At 42.2% G+C, this 23,695-nt stretch overlaps 1 pseudogene and 1 gene segment (V, D, J or C); both read left to right on the top strand.

Annotated features, from left to right (window-relative positions):
• Positions 1–9,740: 9,740 nt before the first annotated feature.
• On the top strand, positions 9,741–13,378 carry LOC123391789. The segment is given in 3 exon segments: positions 9,741–9,789; positions 10,161–10,432; positions 13,283–13,378. Coding segments are annotated over 3 exon segments (417 nt in total).
• Positions 12,479–21,823, top strand: LOC123391784 (annotated as a pseudogene).
• Positions 21,824–23,695: the final 1,872 nt, after the last annotated feature.

Genomic DNA, 23,695 nt, shown 5'->3' with positions numbered 1-23,695 from the left:
CAGAGGTGGTTTGCCATAGTTTCCTTTGTCTGGAATTGCAATTCTTCTCATTTTCTCAAGTAAGCTTATTTTGCTAGTAAAATAAGTGGCTATTTTTTGTTTAAGGTTGACAAATGCACTAATAGAATTATTAATTCAGAATAATGATAAAATTAAAAATTCCTGGTGGGGGGCCAGGGAGAAGGGCAGAGGGAGAAAAGGAGAGAGAATCTTAAGCAGTCTCCACACTCAGTGCAGAACCTGATGCAGACCTTGATATCACATCCCTGAGATTGTGACCTGAGCTGAAATCAAGAGTCTGACACTTAGCTGACTGAGCCACCGAGGTACTCCATCACTGCTGATTTTTAATGTCAACACGTCAGTAAAGCAACCTCCCCAGGGCCCTGATCAGGGATATGAATCTAGCATTGTATGACATCTATAAGGAAAAGGCCCTGATTTAGTTCCTTGGTTCCTAAAGCCCTGTATAAGTCCATAGGTTTTCAGTATCATAGAAAGCAAAGAGAAAGACAAAATACTGTCTTTGATGGAGACATGACTTGGTCATTCATTTTTTTAAATTTTCTTAACCTATTAGGAACAAGTTGGTTTTAAAACTTTTATGGAAGCTTAATGGACAAATAAAAGTAAAAGCAACATTTAAGAACAAAGTTGTAGAACTACAACAGCCACAGAATGAATGAAAATCTATTACCTATTTTATATATTTATTATTTATTTTTGTTAACATACAACATGAGTTTCAGGTATACAATGTAGTGATTGAATATTTCTATACCTTATGCAATGCTCACCATGTTAAGAGCTACCATCTGTCACCATACAAATTTATTAAGTATCATTGGCTATATTTTCTATGCTGTACCTTACATCCCCATGACTTATTTATTTTAGAACTGGAAGTATTACCTATTCTTTGATACAGTTTTTTCCCCTTAAGTGCATCACAAGATGAATAAAAATGTTTCTGCATGGTATACATTGGCTTTACAAATTTGTTTGAATCTCATGAACTATTTTTTTTAGATTAGATCATATGGAGAATAATCTTTCTACATTTTTTATGAAAAGTTTATGTTGATTTGAAGATATGAAAATATAACATGAAAAAGAATAAATAGATCACTGTCACCTATAAACATAAATGCTTAAATGTAGATAACATTTTAATGTTTTTCCCTTTATATTATAAGAATATGGTGACAAGATATAGTAAATTTCAAGAATATTAGGAATTAGCAAGAATGTAAAAACACTTCAAAATTAGGAAGTTTATATGAATAAAGTGGTGGTTTTCTTTTTGTCTGATTTTAAATCACATGGAGATAGTTAAGAGAGCTCCGCATTTGTGCAGGGAATTCTTGAAAAGGTTGAGCATGATGCAGCCTCTGACTCATGTTGGAAAGGCACTCTCAGAACACAGAGCACAGGTCCTCTTGGCCCCAGAGCCATTGAGAGGGAGGACAGATTACCCTGACGTTCTGAGGTCAGGAGTGTAAAGATTCATCTCCAAGTGCCGGTTGTGTGCTATGAAGGGAATTCACCTTCAGGGCTGTGTCTGGACACAGGGACATGGACAGCCACCTTCTGAGCAACCGTATGGGAGGAACTGTGGGTCCTGAGAGGCTGCCAGTGGGAGAGGGACATCTGAGGTGCTGTGGATCTTGACCTAAGAAAAAATTAGACAAACAGACACCTCTCACTCCAAGGAATCCTACAGGCTTACAATGTACAGCTCAAATAAAAAATCACAAGGTACTTGGGTTGGAAGGTGATTCACAATAACCTGCATCCTGCCTGGGCAACCCTGTAGATGTCTTCTGGGAAGAAAAGCTCTGGGGCATTTTATGTTGAACCAAGCGGGTGATGATCCTGGGAGCCTACAGAGGTAATCGTAATATAACGAGTTCTGAGTAAAACTTTTCAATCACAAAGGCAGATGAAATAAAGACTTTTACATACATTTCTAATTTTCAACTAAGAATAGTTAATAGACTAAGAATGGAGTCAGCATCTAGGTTTCACCACATATATTTCACAGAACTTAGGGTCATTTATGAGAATAAAAAAAGTAATAGTATTAAGGATAACACTGTATCTGTATGGGGGAGGGGGGCTTGCTTCCCAGGCATCAGCTTTTTCCCTATTCTCCCCCAGGGCTCACGGTATCTATCCAAGGTAAAGTATGAAGATAGAGCCTCACAGGCCTTTCTAGAGCATGATGTCCTGGGTAACCCACAGTCAAAAGTGTGTATTCATAGGAAAGGTGAGGTCTTAAAGAATCATCGTCTTTTTTTTCCTCATTCTTGGGAGGAAGACCCCCTGTTCTAATCACAAACTCTTAGACTCTGAGGACAAACAAGGATCACGAAATACAGAGACAGTTTTTTTCTGAGAAACAGCTCGGAGAAGCTCCTCTAGGACAGGACATGAACCCTGCGTCTGTGTGATCCCTCAAGAGGCACTGGTTCTGCACCTGCTGCTGACCTGCCCAACCCCTCAGTGATTTGTATGTTTCCCACAGAGCCCATTTCTGCTCTTCAGCATCTTCTTCATGAAGAGGCTGCTCAGACATTCGGGGAGAAGGGAGTTAAGGGAAATTGGAAGGGCAGGTGAACCATGAGAGACTAAGGACTCTGAACAACAATCTGAGGGTTTTGAAGGGGCGGGGGAGTAGGAGGTTGGGGGAACCAGGTGGTGGGTATTTGAGAGGGCATGGATTGCATAGAGCACTGGGTGTGGTTCAAAAACAATCAATACTGTTATGCTGAAAAGAAATTTAAAAAAAAAAAAAAAAGAAAAAAAAATAGAGGCAAAGTTAAAAATTAAAAAAAAAAAAAAAAAGAAAGAAAGAAAGCCTCGGGCTGGGCCTTGGATCGAACATGGGAGTCCTGACCCAACTCCTCTGCCTTCTGCTGGCCTGTCTCCCAGGTGAGGAAGGGAGTACAGGGGACATCCACTTGATAGTGGGAGTCCTCTCCTCTTGACTGTGGGATCTCCGCAGGGATCCTCCCTGTGGATCCCTGACCCAGGGTCTCCCCTTCCATCGGAAACCCAGGAGTTCTCAGATTAGAAGACCAGGGCCACCAGAATCTTCTGGGAAGAACATGGAGTATGACATGGTAAACAATGGTGACTTTGTGTTTTTCTTCCAACCCAGCTGTCCATTGGCACACGGGGCTGACCCAGTCTCCAGCCTTCTTCTCCGAGTCCCTGAGACAGGACGCATACATCATCTGCAGGGCCAACAAGAGTGTCAGCAATTATCTGAGCTGGTATCAGCAGAAACCAGGCCAGGCTCCTAAGTATCTCATCTATGATGCTGATAACCTCAAGTCTCGTGTCCCAGATGGTTCTCTGCGATTCAGTTGGACAGAGAATTCATCTTCAAAATCAGCACAGTAGAGGCTGAGGATGCTGCCAGTTATTGCTGCCAGCAGGATTATATTCTTCCTCCCACGGTGCTACAGCCCCGAGTAATAACCTTCCCAGGGCTGGGTGGGGAGGGCGGGAGAAGCAGTGGGCTATGCTTCTGGTGGCTACAGCAGCTGCATTCTGCTCTGTGGCTGTTCATTCGGGCAGGAGCTGCTTTGGGGAAGGGCTTGCAGGGCTCAAGCATCAAGGGATTTTGTCCTTTGAAAGCTTCCTTTCTTGATGTCACAAATCCCAGACCTCAGGAATTCTAAAATGAAATCTCTCTTGCAGACCTGCAACGGAATTCATCCATGGGATGGACCTTGAATCCTATCTCTGATAAACACTCTGTGAAGTAGGCAAAAAAAGGGAACCCGCATCCAAGCAAACACTGCTAATACTACTAAGACTGCTATGACTAATACTAGTATTGCAAATATTAGTACTACTAATGTTAAGTTCTAATACTTCAGGCACTACTACTGTAATGTTGCTACTACTAATAAAACAAATAAACATCAAAAACTACTCTGTCAACTGCCATTGAGTGAAATCTTAAGGACTTACTGTGTATCAAATACTGTACGAAGGACTCATTCATCTACAGCAATTCATCTCACAATAATCCTCTAGAGATGAGAAATGAGGGGTTCTCAGAATTTACGTTACTCAACATACCAGTGGTTGTAAAGGAAGAAGACAGAAAATGAATCTGTTATTTTTGCTCCATAATTTCTACTCATTATTTAACAATATTCATTAAAAAAATTAGTACAACTAAAAACAGATCAAGACAGAGACTGTCTCTAGCATCCCAAAAGCTCCCTCAGTCTACTTGCCTGTCAATTCCATGCCCAGCCCACACACACATACCACAAGAGGCCACCCCTCTTCTGTTTTCTATCCACGTTGAGCCGACATTCTCTGTTTCTGAACTTCATATAAATGGAATTATACAGTACATACTTTTTTGATGTCTTGCTTCTTTAGATCAACGTGTTCTTTGAATTTCATCTCCATTGTTGGTGTGGCCATAATTTGTTTTTTTCCTGCTGAATATTTCACTATTACATAAATATATCACAATTAATTTTTTTATTTGAAGGAATAGTACAGAAGTCCTGTGACATAATAGGAAAAGTGCATAAACCTCAGTGTATTGCAGGCATTTCTTAAGACAGTGTCCCTTTTATTTTTGGATCATCTTTGCACACATTACACAGCATGTGTCTAATAGAGAAAATATCCATGAAGCTATTCTTACCATTCAACCATACAACATACTTTTTTTCCTATTTTGTTATATTACACTCTGTTTTAATCCATTAGTCTAGCTTTTATTATTAAAACATACAATCATGACACTAATTTCTTAGCCCCAAAACAGATAAAATCCTTCATTTTATAAAGCACTGCCCTAGAAGATATTTCTCAATGTGACATTTTATAGAGGCCCAAGGCCCAGAAATCTGAAAGTATGCAACAGCAGATCCCCCAACGTGATGGGGGTAATTTTTCCTTCCTATAAGTCATGGGTCAAGTATTAAAGAACTAGAAAAAAGATGAAAGAGAAAATGTTAGGATTATGTAAGAAAGAAGAACAACCCATGATGTTTTAACATTTTTGGGGGTGAGGTTTTGATACTGGGTGGTAAAAAGAAACACAATGAACAGGTCTGGCAGGCTTGATGGAACCCCTGAGCAATTAGTATAGATCAAGGCAAAATAATTCTATGTTTAGGAATGGTGAATTGGTTGCTGAAAAACAGCCCTAGATCTTAATGTGGCTGTGGATGAGACATACTTGAATTAGTTCTAAGTTTGTCTTCCACATGTCTCTCTATGAGGTTCCTCAGTATATCTATGATGACCATGATTATGGGAACACTGAACACAGGAGTGATAGTAATAAAAGAAAAAATAATATATGCTATGTGTTTTATACAGTGCTCAATATCTTACTTTTGTTTAAACTGCAAAAAGAACCATTGTTGTCACAGCTTCAAAGACAGGGAAACTGAGACAAAGGGAAACTAAGTGAACGGGATCAATATCATACTTTCATAAGCAATGCAACTTTGTCCCCAGCCCAAATGGGGTGACTTCAGGGACTTCTCTGATAATATCAGGACCTTTGGATGGATAGTGTCTGATGGTCAGTAAGCTCTAACTCCTGATGTGATGACCATTTATGTGGAAGTTGGAGTAGCAGTGATAAAACTGCTTCTTTGAAATGTACAAAAAGGTTGGAAAAGCAAGAGTTGAATGGCTTCTGTTTTCTTCTCAATGGGCTTGTGCCAAACACCATCTGGAGGAGTTTAAGTGATAGGTAAGGCAGGAGGACACAGGAGAGAAATCCTTCCCAGGCTGAGTCTTCAGCATCCTCTGCCGTGACCACCTGGGGATGAGTTGCTGAAGGGCAGAGAAGGGGAAGTGAATGATCTTGGGATCTGGAAGCTCAGATGGCCCTTTGCAGCCCACCCTGCTGTCCAGAGCCCATGTCAATGCCTGGGTCAGTGCTCTGGGGGGAGATCTGCCTCAGTTAGGACACAGATTGAACCAGGGAAGCCCCAGATATCTGCAACACATATAATCAAATAGCTTCTAATAAGCCAAGAGAAATAACTAGTACAAGTAAAGGGGGAAAAAGAGCCACAATAAGCAATTCTTTGTGCAAAGATGGTAAGTAATTACATACAAAGGGGGTAAATTTGATCAGTAATGCAGGAACTGCCCATGAAAATCTCACTGTGTTGTTGCTATGGCACAACCAGATGGGCTAATGTTGAGCAAACTGCCAAGCTTAAGTTGTGGTGAGGCTGAAGAGTTAGTGGACATTTCACGTGCTGCTGCTGAAATGTGTATTGGCACATTCATGTCAGAAAGTTGTTTGTGATTATCTACAAATGAATATACACACCCTGGGATTTAGTACTTTTTTACTCTGATATACCCAACAGAATTGAGAGTGTACATGCTCAAGGAATGTCATGACAGCGTTGCTTATGACAACCCCAAACTGGAAACAACCAGTTACTGATCTCGAATGGAATCATCGAATGAAAACATCTTTATCCTCTCTGTGCTTTATATCTTTTAACTGACAACTAAGCAGTAGGAATTAATGAGAACTTCTTAGGACAGAAGTTCCATCCCTCACAGGAGACACTTTGGGGCTGGGGATGCAAATTTCTACATAGAGTGAAATATTTATTAAATAGAGGGATTATGAGGTGGCCTGTGGTCAAAGGGAACGTCTGTGGCACTTTCTCAATTAGACTGGGGTTACTGGGGGCCATGCTGAAGGATTAGCATTAATATAGGAATAACCTACCTACCCAACATAAGACACTGCTGCCATTTCTTCCAGGACTCACATGAATCTCAGCTCTAGAAAATTTATTTACTTATTTACTTATTCCAAAAAGTGCAAAGAAAAGAAATGACAATTTGGGGAAGGAATTCAGATTACAAATATAGAGATCAGGGCTTTGAAATATCTAGATCTTTGAATCTTTTTTTTTTTTTTTTTATTTATTTATCAGAGGGAGAGAGGGGGAGAGAGCAAGCACAGGCAGACAGAATGGCAGGCAGAGGCAGAGGGAGAAGCAGGCTCCCTGCTGAGCAAGGAGCCCTATGTGGGACTCGATCCCAGGACGCTGGGATCATGACCTGAGCCGAAGGCAGCTGCTTAACCAACTGGAGTTGGTTAAGCCACCACTCCTGGCCACCCAGGAGTCCCTAGATCTTTGAATCTTATAAATGACCTTCTCACATGGCCTTCTGAGGAATTAGGAACAGTCTTTCTTCAGTCTACAGGTAGCAGAGGAAAATATCAAAGCCTCCTCTGTCAAGAAAGAACTTTTAGAAGCTTTTGCATTTTTTAGGTATTTCAAGGCAAGAAATTATGAGATAAACAACCAAACACAAAAGGAGACTTTTAACGTTTTCATGTTAAGCTTTGTAGGAAATGGTAATATTTTTGAAGTCAAAGGTTCTTAGGAATATGTTACATAAAAAAAATAGTTTAAGAACTGATACTCAATAATAAACATGATGGATGAATAATTTTCAGCCAAGTTCTCACATATTGAGGATTCACATATGATAATGGATAATGTGATTCTTATTTTTTTTAGTATATTTGACACACAGTGTTAGATATTGTGATTCTTAATTTAACATGTGTAATGAATAGTTTCCAAACTCGTTGTAAGATTTATAATATTATTTTATGTTTTCCTTTTTGTTTTTTTCCTGTTTTCTTTCATTTCCAGTGGTTCCACTTTCTGAATCATTCACCAGCAGGATTCATTAGGAGGGTAGGCATCTTCAAAACAAGATTCAGGACTGCATTGGCTAGCACTCTAAGAAAAGATCAAGGGAGAAAACACATGAAAGAGTAAATAAATAAAATGACAACTAGTAACATATGGGACATGGGCTATCTATCCTAGTTCTGTCACAACTTGTCATCAGCACCCAAGTCCCTCCATAGAGTTCAGGGTTTGCTAACACTACCATTGTTACATAATAATTCTTCCAACTATGGTACAAAATCGCACTCTAGGAGGAGTTCCTAGAAGATATTCAGACGGAGATTTGTTGTGTAATCTTGCCTGGACTTGCATGTATTCAATAATTCTTCAAGTCAGTATGACCTTGGATTTGAATTACCTGAGATCTAGCAGAACTACAAATTCTATTCCTTCAGTTTCTCCAAGATTTTGTTTGTGCAACTGACTCGAGTTGTGAGGTAATTTGAGGTTGACACAATTCTCACCAACAACTGACTAACACCTACATCAGGCTGACACAGGCAGAATCGTCAGGTTATGACCCTACCCTACTTTAATGAAGGATGGTTGGTAAACTGATGTCCCAAGCAGCTCTGACCCTGCACCCTGTTCCACAGTGACTGTGGTTCACCCAAGACCCAAGAAAATGTTCGACATGGGTACAGGTGACCTCAAATTATTAGAAATTTCTTTTTTAAAGATTTTATTTATTTGTCAGAGAGAGCGAGCGAGAGCGAGCACAGGCAGACAGAGTGGAAGGCAGAGTCAGACGGAGAAGCAGGCTCCCTGCGGAGCAAGGAGCCCGATATGGGACTCGATCCCAGGACGCTGGGATCATGACCTGAGCCGAAGGCAGCTGCTTAACCAACTGAGCCACCCAGGCGTCCCACAAATTATTAGAAATTTTATCCCAGTCCTTGCTATTCTCACCTACAGAATCTCAATGTGAACTACAGACTCAGAGCTGGGGATGCTGAACAGAAAAGCCAAGTGAGAGACAACAACTTCTCACACAGAACTAACAAGGAACCAGACTCCCTGACAGAAACTGCTTACACGTGATGAGGAAGCCTCTGTATGGGAAGGGAAAGATTATTTCTGGGAAATGGGAAACATTGTTCATTCTGCCCATCCTCTTAGAACATGTTGACTTAAGAAATCTCTTTGTTTCATATGGTGTGTGTGTGTGTGTGTGTGTGTGTGTTTACCCTATCTAATATGCACCACGTGGCATGTATGTGTCTATCAACTGTCTGTCTTGTCTGTCTATCTATCTATCCAACTATCAGCCTCTCTGGGGAGGGAGACAGAACTATGACAGGATACACACCACATTGTAACAATCAGTTACCACAAACATCATACACTGCCTGAAGCATATATTCTGTCTTCTTTCCTATTCTCTTCTGCAGAACTATTAGTTCTCCTTGTGTAAGTGAGAGATTCTTTTCTACCTGTCAAGTTCCTTTCAATTCATGAGGTCCTAGGTGAGTTTAATTCATTAATAACTCATTAATAAATTTCCTAAACCACTAACCTGGAAACAGAACATCCCAGAGACTCCTGATCTCTCTCCAGTTTATCCTGGGATCTGGAGATCACTGGTCAATCAGCTGGAGTGGGACCTGTTGTCTCCTGGACATTAGCTGACAGGAATCCAGGCAGGATGGCCATTCACCTGCCAGAAATGGGCTTTGGACATGCCTGCCTGTATAGTCAGGGTTTCTGGAGCTTTCTTAGAAGGCAGGGCCATGAGCACTGTGTCCTCACAGGGATTTCCTGATTCCCACACAAGCAGTAGGGAATTTGTCTCTGTTAGTTTCCCTCCAAACACAGAAGCCATTTTAAGTTACTGCACTCCCAGGAGAGGGACCTGCACCCTGTCTTTTGCTCTTTCCTCTCTGCCACACCCACCACAGGATTTGCATATTGTTCCCTGGGGAGGACCTTGCCTTGGAAATCTGACATAAAGGTCAGCTCTGAGCTTGTGTTTACTTACTAGGACTCACAGTTCAGCTTCTCAAAATGAGGTTCCCTTCTCAGCTCCTGGGGCTGCTGATGCTCTGGGTCCCAGGTAAGAGCAGAGGGGGAGGAGATGGGAGATTGGGGTGGGGAGGGTGAGCTGTCTGGGTGCTGTTAGTCCCTATGTGCGTACTGTCCAGGGGTGAGATTCCCCTCCAAGAGGGGAATTTAATTTTGAAATCTGAGAAAATTATGAGAAATTAAAGGGAACAAAGAACAGTGTTTTAGTGAGATGCTGGGGGTGGGGGGAACTGTGGCCACTCTATGCCCTGCAATTCTTGGGTTATCCATGGAAATGGGATGTATTTACAGTAGGAATTTAATTACAAAATAAGATTTAGCCTAATATAAATGATATTTAAATTCATAATAATGGCTCATAATGGTTTTTCCATAACCTGTACTTATCTCTCATTGTTGTAGGATCCAGTGGGGAGGTCGTGCTGACACAGACCCCACTCTCACTGTCAGTCACCCCCGGAGAGTCAGCCTCCATCTCCTGCAGGGCCAGTCAGAGCCTCGTACACAGTAATGGAAACACCTATTTAAATTGGTACCTGCAGAAGCCAGGCCAGTCCCCACAGCTCCTGATCTACAAGGTTTCCAACCGTTTCACTGGGGTCCCAGACAGGTTCAGTGGCAGTGGGTCAGGGACAGATTTCACCCTGAGAATCAGCAGGGTGGAGGCTGACGATGTGGGAGTTTATTACTGTTCAGCAAGATACACATGCTCCTCCCACAGTGGTTCAAGCCCCAACACAAACCTCTTGGTCTGGCGGTCCCCACTGGGTACGTGTGTTGCCTGAGCTGGCATCAGAGGCAGGTGCTGGGGAAGTCAGGGCAGTAACATGCAACTGAGTGCTCTGGACCGAGTCCTGACCTCTGGGCACCAACAGCCTCAGCAGGGCACAACCAGCTCCAGAAGGGACATGATCAGCCTGTGGGCTGAGCAGTGAGCTGGCAGGCATAGCTGCCATGAATGTCAACCTAACACTCCTGGCTTGTGTGTAGGGCTCAGGGAGAATTACTCAGCCTGAGCATCTGAAACCTGAGGCATATTTGTGGCAACACAATTTCATACATTTTTGATCTAACAAAGTTTGTGATATTTTTAGTAGGATAATGTTTTATATCCTTCAGAATTTATTATTGCTTATTTTCCCACTATCTGAATTTCTTCTTTCCCAGTTACACTAACTGTTTTTATGCTATATTCTCTAGATAACATTCTATACACACTAACCTCACAAAAAATATGGCTGGGAAGGATTAGTAAATCTTTTTCTTCAAGCTCCCAAGCAGACTTAGAAATGCATAGTAGATATAAGCTCCTAATCCTGTAAAGATGATGTTCATATATACTATGAAATTTTACTCAGCCATAAAAAGAATGAAATCTAGCCATTTGGCACAACATGGATGGACCAATAGGGTATTGTGAGGTGAAGTAAGTCCAGAGAAAGGCAAACATCATATGATTTCATTTATATGTAGAAAGATGTAGAAATATGTAGAAATCTGGCTTCCAGATCAAGTCCTGACTTTGCCATTCAAATTTTAATCCAGAGAAAAAATCTCATGAAGGAGAAAATACTAGATCTTGGTCTATCCTTGTGCTGGAACCAATGCACATCATTTTTCCCCCAACATATTTTTTTTTAAAGATTTATTTTATTTTATTTATTTGACAGAGAGACATCACAAGTAGGCTGAAAAGCAGGCAGAGAGAGAGAGAGGAGGAAGCAGGCTCCCTGCTGAGCAGAGAGCCCGATGCGGGACTCGATTCCAGGACCCTGAGATCACGACCTGAGCCGAAGGCAGTGGCTTAACCCACTGAGCCACCCAGGCACCCTCCCCCAACATATTTTTAACATAAAAAAAAAAAAAGACTTCTAATGCAAAACCAGGAGCTAAGAGCAGGCTGCTTTTGTCACTATAGAACATTTTAAATTTGGAAAGAACAGCAACAGATTATATGAGGGTGGCAAACAAACAAACAAAAAAAAGACGGGAGAGATAAAGGACTCACCATCTGGACACCTTCTCCCTCAACACTCACCCTCCAAACCACTGAGATGCACAGTAGCCTGTGTTTCTTCTAAAAGCACCCTGAACTGCTTTTAGAAGCAGCCTGCTCATGGAGCTTCTGCCACCCCCTCAGCCACTTCTAGACTTCTAAGCCTGCCTAGAAAGTGGAAGAACAATGTTTGAAATCAAGATAGGTAGGCTAGGCCACTCTAGGATCACACCTTACTGCAGACAAACACCAGTCCCAAATTCACTCCTGGTTTCTGGAATATTTTAGTTCCCGCCTCCTAGAGCCTCTCTCAGCCTGTCACAATTCCTGGTGGTTTCAGTGTACTCAGTATTTGACCTTCCATTACCTGCTCTCTCAGTTGTTTGGCTGATCCTCCTCCAATCCTCTCTTCCTTACCCAATCTTGTTCAGTCACTCTCCTGGCCATGCCTTAGGTGCACCATCAGAAAATCATGACAAGTTCTCCATCATTAGAATGCTGAGCATCTCAGGGGAGCCTGAGTGGTTCAGTCCATTGAGCCTCTGCCTTCAGCTCAGGTCATGATATCTGGGGTCCTGGGATGGAGCCCTGCTCAGCGGGGAGTCTGATTCTCCTCCTCCCTTTGCCACTCCCCTGCTCATGCCCTCAGGTGTTCCCTCTCCCTCTCTTTCTCAAATAAATAAATAAATAAATAAATAAATGTTTCTTTTAAAAATGTTGAGTATTTCAGCATTGTCCCATTCTAAGAACTCTGCAGCTCAATCCACTGGGTATGCCTTTGCCAATAATTTCTGGCTTTCATTACACTAAGACCTGACATCTATAGGAAAAATATATGTTGTGTTTCCATGGAAAATTTGGCATGTCTGTAGTGTCCCTTTCCAGGTTATCAGGGTCCAACCCTGGTCATTATCTTTGAGCTATCTTGCAACTCTTTATAAACTGTTGGTAACAGATGAATGATTCTCTCCTGTCTGGTAGTTACTTAACTGATGTCTTACATCACTGTGGAGAATGAGCATGCCTCTCTCTGCAGTTCATTCCTTTACTCCAAGTATATCTCTGTGTTTTGACTTTTCCTTTGAACCAGTTACATCTTTCTCGTTCCCTCACAGCATATGAGTAAAATAATTCAACCCATGTTCATCATTACTATGTCTCGATGAGTCATAATTTTACTGTTTTCTGAAAATTAGCTTTTAGTGGGTCTATTGACCTTTCCATATTTTCTTGTCTTTAAGCCCTTCATAGTCTCATTTTCCTCCTTTCTCAGCTAAATTCCATGATCCTTCTTTATAGCAACTCCCTGTATGCAAGGGATATAGGCTTCCTCAGCCTTCCATTGTCTCATTTCATGTAGCAAAGTCCCAACCCTCCTCATGCCTGCTGGAGGAAAACACACAGCAATCCCCACGGCTCCAACTTTGATTCATGACCACTCACCTCCTGAGGCTCTTCACCCTGCCCCACAATCATACTTCACTTCCCTGGTCTCGTCAGTCTTCACTCTTTCTCTTTCCTTCTTCAGGTTCTAACAGCTCCTCCTTCATCCTCACTTAAAGCCAAGTATCCCATCTCCTATTTCCTAGGTCAAGATGGTCTGCCCCCTGCCACAGAAATGTGAAAGAGAGGAAAGAAATGTGAGCCTTTCTACAACAGGAGCACCAGTCCACCAATTTTAAGCACACGAGCAAGCCAGCCAAGATCAATCAAGATCAATCAAGCCTGAGCCCATATTAGCAGAACTGTGCAGCCAACCAATAAACATGACAGCAACAAACATGCTACCATTTTAAGCCACTGTATTTTGTGGGTGATTTATCACATGACACTAGCTAACTAATACATCATCTGATTTTAATTTTCTACTCACTCTTCTTTGGCAAGGTTTTATATACTTCCTTCCTTCACTTTTCTTTATAGCTCCTCCAACACAATGTAGTAAATATTTACTGATGCTGTTGATTATCACCTGGCTCTCCCAGCTGGGGCGAAAGCAGATGTCTTTGCTCTGGACACTGACGAAGCCCTCAGAAAACATACCTTGAATGAGAGAAATGGATCCCTTAATAGCGATTCTTGAAGTAGATTTCTAATTATTAAGAAAACCTGTTTTGTAGGTAAAGGCATTTGGAGCACACTGACCAAGTTTGCTGCAGTCTTTCCTGAAGCTAAAGTGCATCAACCCATGAATTTCAGAAGGAGGTGAGGAAATAATACTAAGATGCTCAGACTGTCTCCATTTTCACACGGACGGACATGCTAATGAACTGTTTTACAAGGGAATAAAGTTATGGCACACTTAGAACCGAGATTTCCTTCAGTCACAAGATTAGACCTGAATGCCCAAGGGACAACTTTAAAGAAAAAGGTGACAAGTGGTGCAAAAAGGTGCTTAGGCACAGGACCCTGTGTTCCTAAAGTGAACAGTGTTGAAGAGTGAGGGAATCAGAGCACCTGGGTGGCTCAGTCTGTTGAGCGTCCAACTCTTGGTTTTGGCTCAGATCATGATCTCGGGCATGTGAGACAGAGCGGGCATCAGGTCCCCACTCAACAGGGTGTCTGCCTGAGATTCTCTTCATCTCCCTCAGCCAAACACCCCAGCAATAGATAGATAAAATATTTTAAAAAGAAAGAATGAGAGAATTGCCTTTGTGAGAATGAGTAAGCCTGGAAGAAATGGAGAAGAGAGAGAAGGGAGGTAGGAAAGGAGCCGGAGCAGAAATGAATGTGCAGGACACTGCCCAGGAAGGCTGGGAAACAGGGCCCATGGAAGGAAAAAGGAAGAGGGACACTACCTTCCACATGGGAGATTCTGAATAGGAGAGCTCAAAGGTTTCATCCTGGTGATGGAGGGTGAATAAAAGAGAATGAGGAATTAAAAGAGAAATGTCCCAGAGTCCAGGAGGAGCAGGAAGGGAGAACTGATCCACAGGGTGTAATGTTCATGGTCCTTTGTCAGATGCTAAAGACAGACCTTTCTGGCTCACTCCTGCCATGGGACCCTGGGAAACATGCAGCTTCCTGGGGCACAACCCACCCCCCCCCCCCGGCAGCATCCCTGAGACATTTTCACAGCATTTGTCTTCACTAACGCCCCCACAAAAAGGGATGCAAGAGGGACGCCTGGGTGGCTCAGTTGGTTAAGTGGCTGCCTTCAGCTCAGGTCATGATCCCAGCATCCTGGGATGGAGTCTCACATTGGGCTTATTGCTCAGTGGGGAGCTGCTTCTCCCTCTGCCTCTTGTTTCCCTTGCTTGTGCGCTCTCTCTCTCTCTCTCTCTTTGGCAAATTAATAGATAAAATCTTTTTTTAAAAAGGGGTAGTTTGAGAAATGAGCATAGGGTTGCTTGGGCACCATATAAACTTTCCTGCACCTTTTCCTCATTCTGCTGTTCCTTCTTAAGCAAAGGGAAAGGGGCAGGGGTGGGATTCCCTTAAGATGCTGTCCCAGTGAGGCAGTCCCAGTGAGGCAGTCCCAGTGAGGAGGGCAGAGGCTGTGGAGGCTTTGGGCACACTGCAAGTCCAACCACAACACTTCTGCCATCATTCCTCTAAGTGGGGCAGATGCCTGAGTCTTCCTCTGGCAGGTGGCACTCTGGCTGTTCCGTGGGTCCCCATCCACTGCACTGCTTCATGACATGAGCCATATCCTAAACCCAGACAGAGCCGGTATCAAGTAGACTTTGCCTGGGGATCCACACCTCACTCTCAAAAAGGGTCAATTCTCCCATGATTCCACCCCTCCATTTGCCCCTGATGATGGTTAATTTTATGTGTCAACGTAAGTAGGCTAGAGTGCCCAGTGAGGTGGTCAATGCCAGTTTAGATGTTGTTGCCAAGGTATTTTTTAGTGTGATGAACATCTACAGCAGTAGCCCATATCACAAGACAGAGTTCCCTCCTGTGCTGCACAAAAGACCACAGCCCTGTTTCTCTTCATAAAGGAAAGAAAACTTTATTATTATTACAGAAACACTAGAAACAGAAGAGACAAAGGAATCTACACATACAGAAAGGGAATAGTAGGCAGAAAATGAGAATAAGGCCACTTTACCTCATATCAGGTACTTAGAAAACCCCACCTCCCACCAGCTGTGGAAGCCCTGTGGAGACAACCAGACTGGAGTCCCGACTGAGAGGCCGGGGTGGAGCATCCTCCCCTCAGTGGGGGGGGGGGGGACTTCCAGGGGATCATCTCTACAAGGGCCACATTTATAGGGCAAATAATAGGGTTTGAAATTAAACATCTGTTCACCTATGTGCAATTTAAAGCAAGCTGAACATCCACATTGTCATGTTTCTGTATTTTCACGGAGGCCAAGCTATGTGCATCTGCCTCCCCTTCCAGATCTCATTCTGGGAGACCAGCCCTGCCTGGAGCAGGAGGGGATGGGAGACAAGGCTGTAGCTCTTGGTGTCCAGAACAGAAGGGCCAGACCTGGAAGCCGATATCCCTGATGAACATTGATGCAAAAATCCTCCACGAAATGTTAGCAAACCAAATTCAATGATACACTAAAAGGATTATACACCATGATCAAGTAAGATTTACTCTAGAGATGCAAGGATGTTTCAATATCCATAAAACAGTCAACATGATACATCACATGAACAAAATTAAGGGTAAAAATCACAAGATTGTCTCAACAGATGCAGAAAAAGTATTTGATAAAATTCAGTATCTAGTTACCAAAAAAAAAAAAAAAAAAAAAAAACAACCAACCAACCAACCAAAAAACAAACAAAATACAAGAAATACCAAAGGTTATAGAGGATATGGAGAGGATAAGGAGAAATACCCTCAGGTATTGTTGGGGATGGAAATTGGTGCAGCCACTATGGAAAACAGTATGGAGTTTCCTCAAAAACTTAACAACAGAACTACCCTATGATCCAGTTATTCCAGTTCTGGGTATTTGAGAAACTATATATGCACCACTGGGTCCATTGCAGCATTATTAAAACAGCCATGATAGGGAAACAACCTAAGTGTCCACTGATGGATAAATGGATAAAGAAAGAAGATGTGTTATAAATCTGAATGCACATAATGAAATACTACTCAGTCATGAAAGGGAAGGGAATCGTGCCATTTGGGACAACATGGATGAAACTTGAAAGTAATATGCTAAGTGAAATAGGAAGACAGAGAAAGACATTATGTATAATATCACTTCCATGTGGAATCTAAAAAACCCAAATACATACAAACAGGGAATAGTTTAGTGTTTGCCAGGGGTTGGGTGGTGAGATAAATAGGGGGATGTTGATCACAGGGTACAAACTCTGCATATGAAATAATTTCTGCTGGTCTCATGTACAGCATGGTGACTATAGGTAACAGTATTCTATTGTACTTGAAGGTTACTAAAAGAATAAACCTTCAATGTTCTCACCACAAAAAAGTAAATAAGTAAAACAAGAAAGATAATTATGTGAAGTGAAGGTTGCAGTAAACATCCTTATGTTGTAACCATTTCACAATATAAACATAGATCAAATTATCACATTGTGTAAAACTTAGATTACACAATGTTATATGTCAATTATATCCAGAAAAAAAAAATGTTGACATCATTTCCTTCTGGCCCCCATGGTTTCTGAATAGAAATCCTCTGTCATTCGAGGTGTTTTCCTCTCTGAGTAGGTGTGATTTTTTTCTTTCATCCTATGATATTTTTCCTTTTTCTTTAGTGCTCGGAAATGTTAATTCGATGTGTCTTGACATATATTTCTTCAGGATTATGCTATTGGGGGTCTGTTAAATGTGAAAATTTTTGAGCAATTACTTGTTCCAATTATTTTTCATCTCCATCCTCTCTCCCCACTCTTTCTAGGATTCCAGTGGCACAAACATTAGATCCTCTGTTTGGTCCCATGTGTCCCAGACACTGTAGGGTTTTGTTGTTGGTGGTGGTTTTGACTTTGGGGTTTTGTTTTGCTTTGATTTGCTTTTAGCTAAGTTTCTCATTTTGATTAGACCGGGTAATGTCTTGCTTCTGATCTTTCCTCCTTTATCCTTTCACTCTCTTCCTAACAGACAGACCCTTCCTAGCCAGCCGCCCCGTACGGCATCCATATCATTACTTCAGGCCACTTTCCCGGCCACATTAAGTCAATGACCATTTGTGCTCTTTGAGCATCTACTAAAAAAACATCCTATTTCATTACGGAATGGTATGGGAGCTGTCCAGTTTAACTTACATCAACATATCATGCAAACCCTGGGCAGAACCTGGAGTCCTTACTCTGCTATTAGCTGGTTGGCAGGCCCTGCATCTTTAATCACATGTGGTAAGAAACCAAGACAGGAAAGCTATTACAATGCAGTAAGAAGTTTTTATTATACACATAGTCTCCTGGAAATAGAACACACAGCATGCCACCCGGCGACACAGGCAGTACTGAGGTGAGAAGCACAGGCAGAAAGAAGTACTGCTGGCCTGTATTTTTTACTGTATTTCATGAAGGATAATGGAGAAGCAAAGTCAATAAGCTGCATAGACATAAGATTGGAGAGGTTTGAAAATTTCAGCAGGCTGCAGACTACAGCTTTGCCCCTTGTCCTTTGGTACCCAGGGGGATTTGGGTAGAGGGAAACGTCACAGATTCCTGGTCTCATTGACAAGAAGAGAGTAAGGATTGGGACACAGGATTATCTGTCTTGCATATCAATCCTATGCCCTTGGGCAAGTCTTTTACTGCCTCTGAGAATTAGCTAATTTTGGGAGAGACAGTCCCTTCCTGGCTGGAGCAGCAAGAATGCAGAAATAAGAAAATGCATTAAATATAAAGCCTCATGAGGCTGAAAATAGAAGCTCATTTAGGGGTGTTTGGGCAAGAGTGGTAATTATTGTGGTGATCTGAAACTCTTGTCCCATAAATTGTGTGCCTGCTGAATCTGCTTGGATCCAATACTAAAGAAAATACTATCTCCTTTCTGGGATTGTCTGCTGCTGGGCTCCACCCAATCTTAAAATCTGGTGTGTCAGGGACACCTGGGTGGCTCAGATGGTTGGCCGACTGCCTTCAGCTCAGGTCATGATCCCGGAGTTCTGGGATTGAGTCCCGCATTGGGCTCCCAGCTCCACGGGGAGTCTGCTTCTCACTCTGACCTTCTCCTCACTCATGCTCTCTCTCACTGTCTCTCTCTCAAATAAATAAATAAAATCTTTAAAAAAAAATTAGTGTGTCACATTTCTGGTTTAGGACAAAGAGCTCTGTCACACAGTTAATTGATTTGCTGTGGACAGGTCTACTGGGGCCTGTGCTATGCTGGGAACTACTTGTTGAACAGTGAGTAGGTTGTTTGTGAGAAGGACCATGTCTTGCTGAAGAACCGGGAAGTCTATACTATGAGTCTTCCTCTGGACTTGCCAGAGTGTCCACAATGTCCTTCCTAACACAGATGCATGTACCACCAAATGATAGGAGAGGTCATAGGACCCACTTGCACAGAGACCTAAACCTGATACAGTCCCTCCTGCTCTGCACCCACTCTACACTACTGACTTCAAAATTAGCTCATAACCAGAATGGTGTAGCTTATCCAACTTTGGAATGTGTTGTCCCAACACTCAACACTCAACAAGGTAGTGTGCTTCAACGTCAGTGGTCAGAGGTACAAGATGCAAGCACTTGTCCTTTACTCCAGAGAGGATGTCCCCATATTCCTCAGATATCTGGACCCCTGACATAGCCACCAGAGTGGGGGCCCAAGTGAATTTTTGTAGGGTTTGATTGCACTGTTTGAGCACATGTGTTTTTGTAAGTAGGTGAAGTCCTCACTACTTCTCACTCATCATGTGCAATTAATAGTATGTAATTGACAGAGTATGGCCTGGCGGGATGCTCTGGGGGGTGTTTATACAACGCACTGCAGCAGAGAGCAGGGAGTTAACATAGCCCTGGGCCAAGACTGAGGATGTGACTAGCTCTTCACTGCAGGTGAAAGCAATATCCACCAGAGAACTGCATTACATCATATGCCATGCCCCCTGCTGGTAGACCTTGTATTTGGCCAAGCATGGGGTAAGCACTTTCAAAACCTTCACAGGCCCAGAAGAGGGAGATAACATACCCAAAGGAGAATGGATCCTGGTGGGGGGATTCTTCTGATAAATTTAATTATTGAGTATTTTAAGCAATACGAATGCCCCATAATTTGCATATCTTCTTCCTCTTAGATCTGAAGTGTTTCTGCCTCTCAGAGTCTTATAACAGAGTCTCTCGGTGTGTGGCAGGAGCACACTGGACCCATGGAAAGCAGCAAGATGGTGACTCCATCACAGCTTCCTGGCCTTCTGCTCCTCTGGGTTCCAGGTGAGAATATTTACACAAAGCAGATTAAAGTGGGGGTATGATTTTCATGCCTGATTTTATTTCTTCATTGGGAATCCTTCCAGAGATGAATTTAGCATATTTTAAAAATAAGTAGTATCCTATGTCCCACCGAACGAGATACTGGTGACTTCCATGTACATATCATGAGGCTCTGCCAATGTTTCCTGTGTGGTTTCAGCCTCTCATGGCGAGATTGTGCTGAGCCAGTCTCCTGCCGTCCTGTCCATGGCTCCAAAAGAAGGAGTCACCATCACCTGCGGGGCGAGTCAGAACATTAACAAGTGGTTAGCCTGATATCAGCAGGAGCCAGGGAGAGCTCCTAAGCTCCTGATCTATGCAACATCCAAGCTGGAAACTGGGGTCCTGTCGAGGATTAGCAGCAGTGGGTCTGGGACAGACTTCACCCTAAGAATCAGCAGCCTGGAGCCTGAAGATGCTGGGACCTACTACTGCCAACAGTCTAACAGCTACCTGCCCACAGTATTACAGGTCAGAACATACACCACCAGGGAAGCAGATGTGAGGGGCTAGGCTGACCCCGCTGCTTCTCTGATGTCTGCACCTGCTCAGACAGTTTCTCAGAGGCAGCCACAATTTGGAGATTATGGGAGCTTTGGGAGAATGGCAAGGAGGATCCCCGGTCTCCTGACTGACTCCCTTTCCCCCAGATCATTTTACCTGAGGAGTGTGGGTGATGGCATCTGCCAAGGTTTGTACAGCAAAAAAGAAGCCACTCTAGGTATTCCAAGCCGGAATTGCTTCCTTTAAGGAAGCAATGTCTAAATGTCACTCTTTCAAAGGCCAGGGGATATAGTAATAAGGGAAACAGACACTAGAAATGGTTATTCATCAGTAATATCCCATAAGTCAGAGAATTTATACCATTGGAGATACAGGCTCCCTAGCCACATGATCCCCAGACCTGTCTAGGAGGGCCAGGGATGGAGGGGATGATGCCCTAACCTCGGCAGCCCCTCCCCAGGTGATTCTCCAGTCCCTCACTTATCACTCATCTGCCTGCAGGTGCTGATGAAATGCTTTGTTTCCTCCTCTTCTGACCTCCAGATCTAGGGTAAGGTGCCTCGTGAGCAACTCTGTAGGGAACCATAGAGGAAAGGGGGCTCAGGAAAATGTGCTTCCAGAAGTGATGGTGGTGATGGGGAGTTGACAGAAGACAGCCTGGGATGGTCACTGTTTTTTACATCTCTCAGAAGTTGGCCAGTTAAGGGAAGGCCCCAGAATATGTGTGAATATGCTTCTAGCTATCATCATCGGGTCATAACTAGAAGATTTTGTTAAGTGACTGAGGGAACAGATGGTTGAGGAAATTGTGTCATGTATATAGAAATAACCTGACAATGAAGGACTTTTGTGATTGGAAAAAAAAAAAAAAACTAAATGTGGATGAAGCATTGTTTTTTTCTTAATATAAGAATATCTTGTTGCTTAAAATTCTCTATAAATGAGAGCATCATCAACAACCCTGAAAGTCTGTGACAAATGTGAAATAGCTGTCTCCACCTGATACCTACTCATATGGCTCTCCATTTTAACAAGATGGCAGGAGAGTTGTGTAAGGTTTAAGATGCTCTGTTATAGAGCATTTTTACTACCCATAAATTAGTCTTTCTTTAATTTTCTATTTTCATTGAAGACATTTCTATTAAAAGCCACCTGTTAAATTAAAGCCACATCTCAAAAAACCCTCCAAATTTACTTCCTAATTCACACAAAATTAAATTACAAGCCTCTTTAGACTGTATATTTGGAAAAATATAATTATTTGGAAACAAGATGGTCACATAACCTAAAACAATAAATGTAATAATTATTTGTAGAAATTTAAAGAATTACAAAGACCACAAAGACCAAATTATATGCAATTCTGTCAGAATGACTGGACTTGGATTTACTTGCTTTGTGGTTTCTGTACCCTCCCACAGCTTGCCATGAGCATGTTGTGCCATGGGAGTCACCACACTCTGTCTTGGCCGCAGATCAACCACAATCCGTAGGTTAGAGAACCATTCATCTCCCTGCAGAAGAACCACATAGATGAGCCCCATGTGCATTATTCAAATTATTGTCAACATGAATATCCATGACTATAGACACAAATGCTTAGTATGAGAAGCCACTGAGTTTTTGAATGGTTTGTTGAAATAGTGTGTCAAATCTGACTAGTACAGTTTTTATACATCTCCACATAGAAATTGACAGGTTTTATTAAGCACGATGGCATAAAAAGGAATACTTGGAAATCCATTCATAAGAAGATGCAAAACAAAGAAATTTTTTTTAAATATTTGATTTAAAAGTGTAAAATTCACCCCATTATAGAAACATCTAACTGAGATTACTTTGAGTAATAGTGACAAATTGTGTAGATCATTTAGACTTATTAAATGTGGTTAAATCTAAAGTTCATTCATATATATTCATTCATGTATATGTAAATGTATGTCTATATGCATATATATGTATAATATACATAAATGTAGATACAATTCTCACAATCAACTGACTAACACCTCCATCAGGCTGACACATGCAGAATCATGTTATGTCCCTGCACTTGGTAAACTGATGCCCCAAGCAGCTCTGACCCTGTACTCTCTTCTACAGTGATTGGGGTTCACTGAAAACCCCAGAAAATGTCTGTCATAGGTATAGGTGACTGTTAGACATTCAAATGATTACCCAGTTCCTGCTATTCTTGCCTACAAAATCTCTTCTTGAACTGCAGAGTCATGACTGTGGATGCCAAGCATAAAACCCAAGGGAGAGACACAACTTCTCACACAGAGCTAACAAGGAACCAGAATCCCTGATAGCAACTGTTTATACATCATGACGAAGCCTCTATATGGGAAGGGGTCTTCTGCGCATCACAGGCAAAAGATAATGTAGAAGCAAACATCACAAAATGAAACATTATTGTTCTGTCTCATCCTCTTAGGAAGTGCTTCTCTAAGAAATTTCTTTATTGTTATGGAGTATGTGTGTGTATCTATTCATTTGAATGTCTGTCTGTGTGTCTTTCTGGGGGAGAGAGAGAGAAGTATGACCGATACTCGCCAGATGTAACAAATGGTTACCACAAATGGCATCCTCACTGCCAGAAGCATAAATTCTGTCTTTGTCCCTATTCTCTTACCCAGGAATATAATTCTCTACTTGCGAGTGAGAGATTCTTTCCTACCCCTGTAGGTTTTTTACATTCATCTTCACATAGAGTATAATACGAGAGGACCCAGGATAAGTTTCATTCATTTTAAATCATTACTGAATTGTTTTAAACCATTAACCTAAAAGGCCAAACCCCAGAGACTCCTGAACCATCTCTAGATCATCCTGGGAATCAGAGATCACTTGCCAGTCAGCTGGAGTGGGAGTGGGACTTGTTTCCTCCTGGACATTAGCTGACAGGAATCTAAACATGTTGACCATTCACCACCCATAAATGGACTCTGGACACTCATGTCTGTATCATCAGGTTCTCTGGAGCCTTCTCAGAAGACAGGGCTATGAGCACTGTGTTCAGGGAGATCTTGCTTCCCAAAAGGCAGTAGGGAATTTGTCTCTATTAGTTTCT

The sequence above is a fragment of the Mustela putorius genome, unplaced genomic scaffold (genome assembly GCF_011764305.1).
Source record: "Mustela putorius furo isolate JIRA1106 unplaced genomic scaffold, ASM1176430v1.1 tig00000281_pilon_pilon_pilon, whole genome shotgun sequence".
NCBI lineage: Eukaryota > Metazoa > Chordata > Mammalia > Carnivora > Mustelidae > Mustela > Mustela putorius.
This window is presented reverse-complemented; position numbering and strand designations above follow the sequence as displayed.